The 16,208-nt window shown below is 44.5% G+C and overlaps 1 protein-coding gene across 1 annotated transcript; it reads left to right on the top strand.

The window, feature by feature from the left end:
• Window positions 1–1,280: 1,280 nt before the first annotated feature.
• LOC110795214 (transcription factor bHLH53-like) lies at window positions 1,281–3,570 on the top strand. Its single transcript, XM_022000216.2, has 2 exons — window positions 1,281–2,077; window positions 3,177–3,570. Exons 1-2 carry the CDS (start codon window positions 1,355–1,357, stop codon window positions 3,360–3,362), a joined length of 909 nt encoding a protein of 302 aa, XP_021855908.2. The 5' UTR covers window positions 1,281–1,354; the 3' UTR covers window positions 3,363–3,570.
• The last annotated feature ends 12,638 nt before the right edge of the window (window positions 3,571–16,208 follow it).

The following is a 16,208-nucleotide window of genomic DNA, read 5'->3' as shown; positions in this document are numbered from 1 at the left end:
TTGAACAAGCATTTGTAAACCCGAACCCGAAAGTGACCGACCCGATTCAACCCGAACCCGAAAGTAAATTTTTACAACCCGACCCGACCGACCCGTTTGACAGGTCTAAGTCTTACCCATAATACTACTAGTACTCAAATATAAAATCTTGCAAAATCTGGTTGGGGTAGATTTCAATCCATAACTACAATTACACATATAGGAATTTGCAAAGAACCCAACCCAAAATAATAGAAGAGGAATTACAACAAATATATATATATATATATATATATATATATATATATATATATATATATATATATATATATATATATATATATATATATATATTAAAGTTATGACTTATGAGGCCCATTACTAAAGTAAAATTATTGTGTATATTGGGTCGTGATTCAGCCTTTTATAACTATCCACGTTTAAGTTGAGTTGATTTTACTTACTTTTTAATAGAAGTAACGATAACATGATAACATACTGAATATATAGAAATATTTAAAGTTTAGATGGTCGGTGATATCTAAAATTTCATAGGAAAATAGCTTATGGTTTGATTATTTTGATTTTTCATGTTAAGCCCTGTTCTGTTCACCTTATTTCCACTTATTTCAGGAAAAATAAGTTCAGATAAGTTCAGATAAGTTCAGTTAAGTTCAGATAAGTTCAGATAAGTTCAGTTCAGGAAAAATAAGGGTTGACCAAGTACAATTTATAACTAAAATAAGTTTTGATAAGTTCTAATAAGTTCAGATAAGTTCAGATAAGTTCAGTTAAGTTCAGATAAGTTCAGATAAGATAAGTTCAGGAAAAATAAGTGAAAATCAGGTGAAAAGAACGCAGCCTTAGACGGGTTTGTAACAATGTGCATATTTGTATTGAAAAGCAGAAAAACTGATATCTTTCTCTAAAGTCTCAATACTTTGACAGAAATTGAGTTTATTTAATAAAATGCTTTTATCTTTCCAAAAATAATAATAATTACACAAATTGGAATTTTCATACAACCCAACCTAAAAATAATTTCTCAAATAATAATAATAAAAAATACTACAAAAAAAAAAAAAAGGCGCCAATGAAATGTCTGATAGTCTGATACCCCCTGAAAACCCTAACTGCTCAAACATCGGATCCTCCAAAACTTTCTAGTGACAGTTATTCTCCCACTTCTTTCTCTCTCCTCTCTTCTCTCATTCTCTCTCTAGCAGTTTAAAAACAGTTATCTTTCCTGACACTTTTCTCTACTCATCTAGTCTTCCTTCAGTCTACTCCTCCTCTTTCTCTCTCACATTCCCCTGTTTTCTTGCTCAGCTTACACAATCCAACATAACCTAACCAGAAAAACAAACAAACAAAAATGGCGTTAGATTGGCAAAATCCCAACTGCTTCCTCAACCAGAATTACCCTTTTGAACAATTCCAATTCCATGACCCAAATCACATCCTTTTACCTTTTGAAGATGACCAAACAGACCTCCTCTGTTTTGATCCTCTCCCACCAACACTTTTCGACTTCGATGATTCCCTGTTCGATCCTCTTCCTCTACAACAACTCGATTTCGACAACAATGATTTATTCACTTTTAACAACAACAATGGCAGCTACTCTCCTTTCTCCTATGTCGATTTCCCGCCTCCCGAGGAGATTCTCTCGTTCGACGACGATTTCTCGTCACAATTCCTCCCTTTTCCCAAGAAGCAGAAACTCTCACCCTGTTTCAATGACTCCACCTTTGTTCCTGATTTTTTCGGGGTCCCCTGTTTCAATGTGGATTATTTGAATGATAACAATAATCATCCCAATTGTTATAACTATTATAATAATGGTGATGAATTTTGTGCTAATTTTGATCAGAGTTATGGGGATAATAATGGTCGGAAAGTTAAGACTGTATCGGCGCAAAGCAGGGCAGCTAGAGAAAGAAGAAGGAAGATTACAGAGAAAACACAAGAGTTAGGGAAGCTGATTCCAGGTGGTCATAAGATGAATACTGCTGAAATGTTTCAAGCTGCTTCTAAGTATGTTAAGTTTATGCAAGCTCAATTGGAGATTCTTCAATCTATTAAAACTTTGAAAGAGGTAATTTACTTTATTCTTACTCATTTGATCTTGTTATTTCACCTCTTTTTTCTTCTGTTTTTAGCTGATTTTTTGTTGTTATAGTCTTAGTTAAGGTTGCATTATTGTCTAAACCTATTCTTAGATTAGACAATTAGGTCTTTCGAATCGGAATATAAATCAGATCAATTCGATTAGAGTCGGAAAACACAATTTAAGTCGTACAAGCTAATTTCAGGTCAGGTCAAATCGAGTTCATTTAGCTCTAACATTGTCACGCTACTCGTATTGAAATTTACTTATAATAACATTTCTTATACACCCCTGTTTTTTTTTTCTTTTAAAGGTTGTTCTCTTGTAATTAATGAAACAACTTATGTACTAACCAGATAATTTCATTTGGAATATTACCAATTTGGTAGTTGATTTTGCAACCAATTTTTATCTTATTTAATTGGTTGTCTGTGTTTTTAAGAGGATTATTGGATAATTATTAAACTAATTTTACAAGTCATCCATTTTTCTTTATTAATCTTGGTAAAAATTTATATGAAGCTGTAGTTTTTAGTTGTCTCGGGTGTTTGACTGCTTGGCAGTTAATGGTCAAACTTGTGACCTAATTAAGAAAATGTTATTAAACTATAGTCAAGCGTCAAAATGATAACCAACTTTCTAGGCAAAATAATAGGGAAACAGTTTTGAATCCTAACTTGCACCATTGAACCCAAGTTCTCTGTTTATATGCCGCTAAGTAAAAACTTTGACCATATTATGTACACGAAGAGAAACTTACAATTAAAACACGACTCTTAATATGAGTTGATGTGACGATACATGAAATTAAACCAGGGCCATAAATTTCAAATACTTCGTATAATATAATTAGTTTCCCAAGTATAAACAAAACCAAAATTTGAGCAATGATTAAAACGTTGTTGTGTAATACCCTGGGATTTTGATTTTGAAAAATTACACAGGTCTCCGTAGTCGTGATGTCATCATAGCCTTAGCAGTTAGCACTGCATGAAACATGATATTGTGATAAGGGGCAAGCATGTGGGATGTGCTACAAATTGCTAATCTAACTTGAAAATGTGTTTGGAATTGTCTAATTTTGCAGGAAAATGACAACGATGCCAAATTAACCAACCTTCCAATTTTATCATCACAATTAGTCCAAGAAAAGCTCTATTCAAAGGAGAAATGCTTAGTTCCATTGGAATTTCTCCCAATGCTAGAAGAACATTGTGATTCAGAGGCAGATCCATCAATTTCAAAGCAAATCAAGGATCTTCTAATCCACTAATGATGTTGTTTAGTCCAACATAAGTTGCATATGTCAAATCTAATTTAATTAATTTTCTAATCCACTAATATGTAATTTTTGCATATTATTGCCCTAGATTAGTTTTTGTTTATATGCTAATTCTTTGTTGGTATATGGTCCAAATATCGAGTGTATTTTTACTACTTCGATAGATCCGTTCTTTATTTTTATTTAGGTTTAATTTAACCATTAATTCGTTAAAGAATTGTAATTTTACAATTTGTTATCTCATATTGAGATTTTATTTATTTTTATTATAAAGGTAATTACAATTTTTTTTAATAAAGTACTCCGTATTAAAGTTACGTTTTCTTCTTTGTATTATCTGAGTTCTCTCCCACCATTGAAGTATGTAGGGAATTGAGTATTAGTTTTCAAACAATACAAAGAAGGAACTTATTCTCTTTTAAATTAATATTGAGGGAAATAGTTGCAAATAAAGTTGAAGGAAATCCTCTCCCAACAAAATTGAGGAAAATTAAATAATTTTGGGATAAAAGTAATTATCTCGTTGTAAAGAGAGTTTTCAATATTATGAGGTTGGCTAAATTAAGAACAGAGAGCGTCTATTTTAGAACGCTAACAAATTGACAACTTGTGTTGATATCTGTTTGGGCTCCCAATTGACTCTCAATTGGGCCACTAAGTCCAAAGCCCAATGGTTCTAAACAACAGCATCAAACCTACCAATGGCTATTCAGCCCTCCATTAAGGCCCAAGGCCCAATAGCAATAAATGACCTATGGGCATTTATTATGCAAACACTATAAATAGGCCGCCAAGGCTCACACCTCAAGGTACGTCCAATTTATCGCCTTAAGACTACTCTTCTAGAGAACTTCTCTCTAGAATCCGAGCATCGTTCTTACTTAGGCATCGGAGGGGCTTTCCTCGGAAACACCCCCGAGGCTAGTGACTTTGCTCTTGTGCAGGTGAATTCGGACTCTACTCATTCAAACAAGCAAGATCTTCAACACATACAAAAGGGCCTTCATTCGAAGCCCATTGTTTCCATCTTTACAACACCGGAACAATTTGGCGCCGTCTGTGGGGAAGAACACTTCAAAGCCTTTGAAAGACATCAATCACCTCTTTCCGCGAAAATGGTGAATGATGTTGTTAACAACAATGACGACGATATGATGGTGCGGTCAGATTCAGAATCTGACCAAGAGGGGCACCCTCAATCGATGGCGAGGTCACAGCCAAGCAGAGCTACGACCGCCACAAATGCAGGACCTCCGATTCCAACTAGGGAAGAGCTCACTGCGGCCATGACCATCATGCAAAACTTCCTCTTCAATGAGAAGCAGCAAGGACTGGCAAATGACCGCAGAGAAGAGAGGAGGACCAGGCGAAGGCTGAACGAGCCACCCAGTGCGGAAGTGTCCAGACCCGAACGAGAACTCCTTCCCTTGACAGGTACACACTTGACGTCGAGGTGGATGGAAAGCACGTGGGACACCCAAAAAAGGGCACAACAGCAACCAGATTGGTTTGCGAGACCATCGCCTACTCCAACAGCTCTCCAAAGCGAATCAACTACTCGTAACACTCGGATCCGAAGCTCGGTGCTCAGCAGGTTGAGGCCCTCGGTCCACTCAAGGTTAAGACCTTCGATCCATACGAGACTCGGGGTAGGTGAGTCGAGCAGATCTGGCGAACGACCCGAGGTCAGTAGCCGAGAAAGAAGAAGAGACAGGAGGCATGATCGAACCCCTAGCCCCCATCGTACGCCCGAACGTTCTAATCACAGAACCTCGGCAAACGAAGGCATCAGGGCTAGACTCGGGAAAAGAATCATGACTCCTACGTCATCCCCTTTCTCGGACGAGCTGATCATGGAAGAAATACCGAAGGTAAGACTGCCAGCGCACCTAACCTACAGCGGAATCACAGATCCGAGGGATCATGTCATCTCCTACGAGCAGCAAATGTTCTTGAGTCCCTACTCCGAAGCATGTTGGTGTAAATACTTCCCAACCACGCTAACCGGAGTGGCGGGAGAGTGGTTTAGATCGCTGCCGAAGGGATCGATCAAGAGCTGGAAAAAGCTGAAAAAGAGATTCTGCACACAGTTCGTGAGCAACAATCGCCCCGAGCGAACCACAGCAGAACTGACCTCAATCCAACAAGAAAGAGACGAAAGTCTGAGAGAATTCATGGCCAGATTCATGAAGGAATCAACAAACATACCAAACTTGCAGCCAGACGTGGCCATCTTCGCCTTGAAGCACGCGCTCCAGGAAGGGAAGTTCCGTGACGAACTCTCAATGAAGAACCCCTCCAGAATAGCTGACGTGCTCCAAATGGCTGATGCGTTCATCAGAACCGAAGAGTTCAACAAGGCCGCTGCAAGACTGAAAGGATCGTCGGATCCGAGAGACACAAAGAATACCCAGAGCAAGCCCGAGGGCAGCTCAAGGAAGGGGAAAGAGAAAGTAGGAGCTAGAGAGATGAGCCCGAAGAAAGACGGGAGAAGGGGTGAACTTCAACCCAAATACACCAACTACACTCCACTAGCTCTGCCCCGAAAAGAGATATTTAGCCTCAACAGAAATGATGAAAAGTGGAAACTACCGGGGAAGCTCAAGTCCAACCCAGCTCGGAGAAACAAGAACAAGTGGTGCGAGTTCCATGATGACTTCGGTCACCACACCGAAGAGTGCAACTCACTGAAAGACAACATTGAGGACCTCGTTCGCCGAGGCTACCTGAAACAGTACTTGTTAGACCGAAGGGAGGAAAAAGAAAAGGCCGCCAGTGGCAAACAGCATGAGCAACCCCAGAAGAGGGTCTACGAAGCAACAGGACATAAGAAAAACGACATCCTGGTGGTGTTCGGGGGGCAGAAGTCTGGCCAGGCCAGCAAGAAACACCTAAGAGCCCTCTCCCATCGGGTCAACTTCAGCGCGGTTGGAGACAACCAGCCACACCCCCCGAACATGACCTTCACTGCTGATGATTGCTTCGGAGTCCAGTACAAACATGACGATCCTCTGGTCATTTCCATGGACCTCAACAACCACAACGTACATCGAGTGTTAGTCGACGGAGGAAGTGCCGTCAATATCATCTTCAGAAACTGCTTCGAGCAGCTGATCCTCGAAGAGCCAGAGGAAGCACTGACGAAAGTCAGTTATCCTCTGATCGGATTCAACGGATCCGCAGCTATCCCTCGAGGAAAGATCACCCTGCCAGTCACAGTGGGCGAAGGCCAGGCAGCAAAAACCCTTCGGGACGAATTTTTGGTGATGGACTGCGACTCCGTATACAACGTAATCATGGGGAGAACCATGATTCACAAGATGCAAGCAGTCCCCTCCACATACCACCAGCTGATGATATACGTCTCGGATGCAGGATTCGCCGAACGAATCAGAGGTGATCAAGAAGTGGCGAGAAGAACCTGCCACACTGCTGTCCGAAAGCCCAAACTAGGGGACGGCCCCGAGGAAGAAAAAGGAGCTACGGGAGAGGAAAGCGAGGCAAAAAGGAGAAGAGCAAGCACGAGCAGCTTGTCTCCCGTAGAAGTTGATGCCCGCCCCGAAACCCTATCTCCCGAACCAGATCAAGAAATGGAGGATATCTTCCTCGAAGAGGATTCAGACAGGAGCGTCCGAATAGGCAAGGGCCTAAGCTCGGGGCTCCGAATCGATTTGATCCGATTACTCAGGGATCATAAAGACATCTTTGCATGGTCAGCAGCAGATATGCCAGGGATAAATCCGAAGCTGATTTGTCACAAGCTGGACGTCAACGCTGAAGCTCGGCCAGTCAAGCAAAAAAATAGGAACTACTCCTCGGAGAAAAACAAAGCCATCGCCGAGGAGGTGAAAAAGTTGCAGGAAGCCGGATTCATTGAGCCATGCATGTATCCGAAATGGCTGGCCAACGTGGTGATGGTCAAAAAAGCGAATGGCTCCTGGCGAATGTGCGTGGATTTCACAGACCTGAACCGAGCCTGCCCCAAAGACTGCTATCCCCTGCCAAGGATAGATCAATTGGTTGACTCCACCAGCGGCCATGCACTGCTCAGCTTCATGGATGCCTTTTCAGGCTACCACCAAGTATTCATGCACCCCGATGACAGAGCAAAGACAGCGTTCATCACAAGCGCAGGAGTGTTCAACTACAAAATGATGCCTTTCGGCTTGAAAAATGCCGGAGCCACCTACCAGAGGCTAGTTGATCACGTCTTCGCCGACCAGAAAGGGAGGAATGTGGAGGTCTATGTGGATGACTCCATCGTAAAAAGCATCAAGGAGGAAGACCACGTCAAAGACTTGGCAGAGACCTTCGGAAATCTGAGGAAATACAGCATGAAGCTGAACCCAAAAAAATGCGTCTTCGGGGTGAAGTCAGGGAAATTCCTCGGATTCATGGTGAGCGAAAGAGGAATTGATGCGAACCCAGACAAAGTCCAAGCGGCATTAGATTTACCCGAGCCGAAGACCAAGAGAGATGTGCAGAGGCTAACCGGCAGGTTAGCCGCACTAACAAGGTTCATATCAAAAGCCTCGGACAAGGGAGCCCCCTTCTTCAAAGCACTGAAACCAAAGAACCTCCCCGGAGGAGAAGCAGAACCAGTCAAGAAAAAAGGGGTCCCGAGGAAAGTGGATCCCGAACTGATATGGGGACAGGAGCAAAAAGAAGCTTTTCAGCAACTCAGAGCCCACCTAGCTCAACTGCCGACACTGGCCAGACCAAAGGAGGGGGAAACCCTGTACCTATATGTCGCAGTTAGCCCTGGAACCGTCAGCGCAGTGCTTCTTCGGGAAGAAGAAAAGAAGCAACAGCCAATCTACTTCACCAGCCGAACACTCACAGGGGCCGAAACCCGGTACCCACTCATCGAGAAAGTCGCATATGCAGTAGTGGTAGCTGCACGAAAACTGAGGCCATACTTCGACTCCCACCAGATCACAGTGCTAACTGACCAACCGCTCGAAAAAGTACTCGACAAAATAGAGAGGTCAGGAAGATTGGCTGCCTGGGCCTTCGAACTATCAGAGTTCGGCATCAAATATCAGCCGAGGACAGCAATCAAAGCACAAGCATTGGCAGACTTCTTGGCCGAGTGCTCATACCAGGAAATGTTGGATGATACGAAAAGCACTTGGGAGGTCTTCACTGACGGATCTTCCATAATAAACGGCTCAGGAGCAGGAGTTGTACTGATCCCCCCGACGGGGAAAAGCATAGAGTATGCATTGAAGTTCGGCTTCAAAGCAACCAACAACGAGGCCGAATACGAGGCCGCAATCGCAGGGATAGAGCTTTGTTTATCCCTGGAGGCCGAACATGTTTGCCTCAAAACTGATTCCCAGCTTGTAGCCAACCAGATCCGAGGGGAGTATGAGGCCAAATGGCCCAGCATGACAGCCTATTTAGCAAAAATTAAATCCTTAACGTCAAAGTTAAGATCCTTTGAAGTCATCCTCATCCCCCGAGGACAGAACACGCAAGCAGACGCACTGTCAAAACTCGCAAGCTCAACACTCATCGACCTAAACAGGTCGGTCCACGTGGAAGTTCACCAAGAGAGAAGCATCGACTTGCTACCCACCACAGTATGCAGCTTACGTACCGAACCTAGCTGGATGGACGCAGTAGTTGCATACAAAGAAAGGGGAGAACTTCCCGAAGATAAGCTGCAAGCGAGAAAACTGAAAAGATTCAACAAATGGTTCATCATCAGCGCCGAAGGAGAGCTCATGAGGAAATCATTCTCTGCTCCGCTGCTAAAATGTGTGGGTCCAACAGACGCTGACTACATCCTAAGGGAAATCCACCTCGGGATATGCGGAAACCACATTGGAGGTAGGACATTGGCACATAAAGCCCTTCGGGCTGGGTACTGGTGGCCCACTATGGTTTCCGAGGCAAAGCAGATGGCAAGGAAATGCGAGAAATGCCAAAAGTTCGCACCAGCCATCCATCAACCAGCTCAAACCCTACAATCAACACTGTATCCCTTACCATTCGCACAGTGGGGGTTAGACATCATTGGTCCCTTCCCCTCAGCGACGAACCAGAAGAAGTGGTTGATTGTAGGAGTCGACTATTTTAGCAAATGGATCGAAGCCGAAGCTGTCTCCTCCATCACCGAACCTCAGGTCCGCAAGTTCATATGGCAGAACATCATCACAAGGTTCGGCATACCAAGGCTGATGGTCTTCGACCACGGGAAACAGTTCGACAACACCCCGTTGCAAAAGTGGTGCAAACAGTTCGGCATACACCTAGCGTACTCAGCAGTCTGTCACCCACAAAGCAACGGGCAAGCCGAAGCTGCTAACAAACTCATCCTCAACGCACTCAAGAAAAGAGTCGAGGATGACAAAAACAAATGGTTAGAAGAGCTACCCGGAACGCTATGGTCCCTTCGGACCACTGAGAAAGAAGCTACCGGACAAACACCGTTCCACCTTGTATACGGATCCGAAGCTGTAATCCCTGTGGAAATCGGAACAGAAAGCCTGAGGATCCAGGCATACAACAGGTATGATGGGCTCCAAGGAGAAAGCAACAACCAACTTCTATCCGAAGCTCTCGATCTACTGGACGAAGCTCAGAACGATGCAAGGACACTCAACGCAGCTTATTTGCAGAGGGTCAACAAGCATTACAACCGAAGAGTCAACGCCAGACCCCTAAAAGTCGGTGATCTAGTACTCAGAAACGCCGTCTCGGTTCAGAAAGGACGGATCCATGGCAAACTCTCAGCCACTTGGGAAGGACCATACATCATCCATTCCGAAAAAAGGCCAGGCACGTATATGCTGAAACAGTTAGATGGAACAATTTTGAAGAACCATTGGAATACCGATGTTCTCAAGAAATATTTTGTATGATCTCTGTCTGAAAACCAAGTAAGTTGTTTAATGAGAAGAGGAAAGCCATTGGCACCATGAGTTTCATTAAACTTATCTCTATATTTATTGTCCCTTTATATATACATGCAGCCTCGGATCTGATCAATCCGAGACTAAAAACAGGATTGACTTTGCCCATTCCTTGATAAAATGCAAGAAATGACCAAATCATACACTTCAGGGAATCGTCCAGAATCCTCGGATTCGCGATACCCTAATAAAATTTGTTCGCAACAAACAGTCGCTCGAATCAAGTTATAAAACTCCGGCTCAGATCCACGGATCGCCGAAGGCATAACTAAGAGGCAGACTAGCGATCTCTTGCCCAGGTTTCCGAACCACAAGAGATCGGAAGAACAATCCAAACCTCTGAGCAGATCGACGGATTTGAAGAGTCTGGAAACTAAAGAGTCTCTTAGCAGATCTACGGATTTGAAGAACTCGCAAAACTAAAGAGTCTCTTAGCAGATCTACGGATTTGAAGAACTCGCAAAACTAAAGAGTCTCTTAGCAGATCTACGGATTTGAAGAACTCGCAAAACTAAAGAGTCTCTTAGCAGATCTACGGATTTGAAGAACTCGCAAAACTAAAGAGTCTCTTAGCAGATCCACGGATTTGAAGAACTCACAAAATCAAAGAGTCTCTTAGCAGATCTACGGATTTGAAGAACTCGCAAAGTTTAAAAGTCTCTTAACAGATCTACGGATTTAAAGAGCTCGCAAGATCAAAAGGTTTTTAGCAAGTCTACAGAAAGAGGAGCTCGAGAAATCTACGGATTTAAAGACCTAAAATTGCGAAAGTACAAGTTGAAAAGAAGCAGCCAAGTAACAAACATTCATTTTTTATTCAATATTTGGGGGGAGTACAAATACATTGAAAGCCTCAAAAATTGAAAACAAAATGAAACGGTTAAAATCGGCAGCCATCAACAGACAATACCGGCCTACCGAAGTACTAAAGAAAACAAAAAGAAATGAGTACAACGCAGCGCCGAGGCAAAAGGGGGAAAGGCAAGCACATGTTCGGAAGTCCTCAACTGGAACCGACCGACTCTGAAGAAGACGACTGCCCGAATCCCTAACTCTTGGGAGTCTCAGGAGCATCCCCCAGGGGAGCATCCTTCGAAGAACCCCCAGCAGTAGTATCACCTTCGGAAGTCGCCTTCTGGGCCCGAGCCTCTGCAAGAGCAGCTTGGCGTTCAGCTTCAGCTTCGTCTCGATCGGCCTGGCACTCCACCAAGTGATCCTGGGCCCTCATCCAGAGCGGAACCTTCTCATTCCAAGGGAAATGAGGCATATGCTTCGCGAACATCCGCCGAGCGCCCAGGATGCCATTCCAATATTGCTCCCTACACTGATCAGCAGTGTAGAGGTCAACTCTCTCTTGCTCCAATTTCCGAATGGCAGCATCCTTCTCTCGGATCTTCAGCTGGAGAACGGGCACCTTGTCAGCTTGGTTCTGAACAATCTCCCGATGCTTGACAAACTGCTGAAGCCTCGCCTCCGCTTCCTGGCTCTGCTTAATGGCCGCCTCAAATTTAGAAGTCATCTCCTTGAGAAGACTGTCTTTTTCTTCAAGTTCGCTCGCAAACTTGGCAGCCATTTCTTTCCTCTCCTTGTCGAAGGAAGCTATCTTTTCAGCATCCTCCTCGACTCGGAAAGTAAGCTTCCCAACTTCGGCCCCGATCTGCTCAGCCGATTCCCTAGCCTCACGACTGTACTGAAGGTACAGTAGCTTGAGGTCCACCATCTCGGCCATGAGCTGCCCAGCCTTCTGGTCCAAGACAGGGATATCACGAGCATAAGCCTCCTGATACCTCCTCAATTGCCTCTCCTCAACCGAGCTACACTCGGAAGCGAACGAGGACCAGAAAACAGCCTGGGAAAGAAGAAAAGATGAGGAAAGAAGAAAACAACAAACCAAAAACGGAACTCAAAACAAAATTTCCAACACTTACCTCATTCAGATAATATTGAGCCATCATAGCTGGGTTCCTCTCCTCAGCTCCAGGAACCCTCCACTGCGGGTTGGCCCGAAGAAGATTCTCCCGTGCAGCTTCGGGACCCACCAAAGATCCCACGTGAGCCATGGGGTTCTCCCCCAAAACCGGAGCTCTAGCATAGCGAGCCATCGCCTCCCTTACCTCCTCGGGGATCCGTTTCAGCGGAACATCCGAGCAAGGGTCAGCGTGGATCAGTCTATCCAGGGCCGAGGTCGAAGTAGAGCCCAAGGTCGAATGGCGCCTCTTCCTCGTCAGACCCTGCTCGGGTTGCTCCTCCTCAGCAGAAGGGACCTCCTTCTCAGCTTCGGGAACCTCTATGTGAGCTTCGGTGAGATCCACCATCTCCTTATCTGGACTTCTCTCCCTTTCGAGAGAAACGTCAGCAGATTCTTCCTTCTGCTCGGCCACAGTAGGGACATCCGAGCCAGGAACAAGGTCGGCTTCAATTGCCTCCATCACCTTGGTTATATCCTGGATCTCGATCCCCAAAGCAGCAGACGGCTTCAGCGGAGAGGGGATGGTATCTTCCTCAGCCAACGGTTGGTCCACGGGCGGCGGTTCCGCAACCACCACACTCTTCAACTTCTGCCCTGGCAAGGGCATGAAGTGAAGGAGATTTTTGGGAGGAGGCATGACTTCCGAAACCTCTTCCTACAGGGCAAACGCTCAAAGGTCAGTTTCAGAAAAAGAGAGAACGGACCACAAAAGGCTCCAAGTCAGAACAAATACCTTCTCCGAAGACTGAGAAGCTTTCGCTTTCTTCGGATGCGCAGAAGGCCTCAAAAGAGTGATGCCCTTCCTTTTGCGCTGATCCTAAACAGAGGAGACCAAAGGTCAATAAATGTAAAAGAAGACAAAGGAAGGAATAAAGAAAAAAAGCGAAGTACCCGGTTCCTAGATAAAGAGATATCTATCCGAGCCGGAGATGAAACCGAAGGAACGGCACGCGGCACAGCGTCAGTCCCAGGACCCTAAAAAGATGGTCCAGGACCAAGACGTTAGCCGACGGCCAACCAGAAAGAAAGACAAACAAAAGACTTCGAAATATAGAAACACTCACCGGATCCGAGGTTGTCCTCAAATCAGGGAGCACGACTTTCACTGGAACAGCTTCGGGAGAAGAGGCAGAATCCCACGGATCAGCTCGAACTTCAGATATCCGAGCGACACCCGACGGAGACAGCACGTAATCCTTCAAGCGAGGATTACGAGGATTCTCCTTCCCGAACTTGTAATCAGGGGCCGAGTCGTGAATGGTCTTCAGATCCAAAGAAATGCCCAAGACCACAGGATCAACGCAGCTAAAGCCGTACTCTGCAGAAACAAAGCACAAAACAAAGTCAATAAAACGAGACAAAAAGGAGGAGGACAAACTTACTAAAGCACGGTCCCAGCCGAAAGACACCTACCCCTGTCAAAAATCCTACTGAGACCGGCAACAGCAAGAATGTCCTCCCGCAAGATATAGTTGAGGTTCGGGAGCCAGTTGGACGGCAGTTTGTAGTTGTCCTCCCGAGCCAAAAACCACTGGAGGAGATCCACGTAGTGGTGATGGTTCCGATCCGGAGCAGCCACGCTTCGCATATCAGGATCAGGAGTCACAAACCACTTCGGAGGGCGGTAAAAATGTGGATGCTTCGGATCTGTCGGCACACGAACAAACAACCACTCCGTCTTCCAATTATGATCAGAGCTGAGGTAAGGGTAGGCCGTAATGTAGTTCGGCTCCCCCTTCCTTCGGGATCTTTTGTTGATGATGGTCCACCAACCATACCCATCTCCCTTGGAAGCATGGTTGAAAGACAGATCGTGCAGATCCCGAAACACGGCAACAGAACATGGAAAGTTAATAAAATCGCACACCCATCTAAATCCGATGATGTGCCTCATAGATTTGGGGGTAAGCTGGGCCAAACTGATGTTGTACGACACCAGGAGCTCGGAAACGAAGGGATCCAAAGGAAAGCGGAGACCGTTCTCCAAATGATGAGTATACACAGAGATGAACCCCCTCGGCGGATGAGTCACCCGAGGACGCTCCTGGTCGGGAAGCTCGCACCAGTACCCCAAGGCGTGCTGGATTCCGTATAACTCTTCGGCTCTCCGATGGTAGTTCCCCAGCTTCGCCTCCACCAACCAGTCACCACTGACCGATTTTTCCAAGGGACCATCGATCTTAGTGGTCTCATGCAGAATCGGGGCATACTTGCCCTGCGGATCAGCTTCAGTCCAATGAACTGGAAACTCAGGGTAAGAGCGGCGCACACCCGAAGAACCAGCTCTCTTACCAGAAGTTGCGCGTTCAGACACGCTAGACCCGCCAACAACATCATCTTTTGAAGCATCCCAACCAGTCGAACGCCTCTCCACCGGCCTCTCCGAAGGCCGACCCCTCGAAGTTTTCGGTAACCTTCCCGAAGGCACGTTCTCCCTCTCACTAGAGGAACCAACGACGAACTTGCTCTTGCCCCTATTCTTTGCCATGGCCGCGAATTCTCGGTCTAGGGTTGAGATTGAGGGGTAGAAGGAAAAACGAAGAAAAAAAGGAGAATTCAGAAACAAATTACCTTTTTCCGAAGCGGAATTCGCCGATAAAACGAACAACACAAGTTCCCGAAGTCTAAAGTTGGCCGAATTTCGTAGATCTGAAGAAACAAATTGCACTGCGATCGCCGGAATTTAGAGAGAGAATGGGTTTGAAAGAAGGAGTAAAAAGTTCGAAAAGAGCAAAGCACCCCGTATTTATAGAAAAGAAAAGGGGCGCACCAACTTCCTCAACCCACGATCTCCACAACACAATACAACTCCCAACACTTGTCATCAATGCAAATCATCCCTTTTCAAAAAAGAGAGGGAACTTTCGGACTTCTGACAGCTGGAAACCCACCCATTTAATTCTAAATGGACCGGGTCTGGGGGGCATGTTGTTTGGGCTCCCAATTGACTCTCAATTGGGCCACTAAGTCCAAAGCCCAATGGTTCTAAACAACAGCATCAAACCTACCAATGGCTATTCAGCCCTCCATTAAGGCCCAAGGCCCAATAGCAATAAATGACCTATGGGCATTTATTATGCAAACACTATAAATAGGCCGCCAAGGCTCACACCTCAAGGTACGTCCAATTTATCGCCTTAAGACTACTCTTCTAGAGAACTTCTCTCTAGAATCCGAGCATCGTTCTTACTTAGGCATCGGAGGGGCTTTCCTCGGAAACACCCCCGAGGCTAGTGACTTTGCTCTTGTGCAGGTGAATTCGGACTCTACTCATTCAAACAAGCAAGATCTTCAACACATACAAAAGGGCCTTCATTCGAAGCCCATTGTTTCCATCTTTACAACACCGGAACAATATCAATTCAATACTTTGTATGTTATTGGCCGATATAAATTTTTATGTTATTAGTCCTACTAATACACTACAAATCATTATCAAATACTCCATTTGTCTCTTTTTGTTTTTTACGTTTGGTATCTTGTACGCGTTTTAACGACTAATTAATGTGCATGAGATTCCTCTTTTTTTTATTTAACAAGACAATTACGTTTATTTATAATGTTTTCACTTTTATATCAAAATTCTGATATTGAGAAAATGAGAAAAATTTAATGTCCCAATGGAAAAGTGTGAGAGATGAAATGACACAATGAATTTAATTGGTTAAAATAATAATTGGACACAAATTTTGATAGAATATTAAACCATTTATGTGATAATATAAAAGAAAATTAAAAAATATTTTTGGACACCCAAAAATGAAACATAAAGTTCAAAAGGATGCGGAGGGAGTAGACTTATGCCTTATACTAACAAAATGTTTATTGTAATACTCACTACCAATAAAGTTGGTTAGCACCCAAAACAGACGCTCGTTTTATTGTCAAAGACGTACTTCCTCTAGTTACACCTATTTGGGGTGTTTATAGCATCTCCAATGGTTACAT

The sequence above is a fragment of the Spinacia oleracea genome, chromosome 6, assembly GCF_020520425.1.
Source record: "Spinacia oleracea cultivar Varoflay chromosome 6, BTI_SOV_V1, whole genome shotgun sequence".
Lineage (NCBI taxonomy): Eukaryota > Viridiplantae > Streptophyta > Magnoliopsida > Caryophyllales > Amaranthaceae > Spinacia > Spinacia oleracea.
This window is presented reverse-complemented; position numbering and strand designations above follow the sequence as displayed.

What these genes read in the sequence shown, in the direction of transcription:
- LOC110795214 (XM_022000216.2), top strand. Translation starts at nt 1,355, where the DNA reads ATGGCGTTAGATTGGCAAAATCCCAACTGCTTCCTCAACCAGAATTAC. An exon ending in CTATTAAAACTTTGAAAGAG is followed by an intron (nt 2,078 to 3,176) that starts GTAATTTACTTT and finishes CTAATTTTGCAG; the next exon opens with GAAAATGACAACGATGCCAA.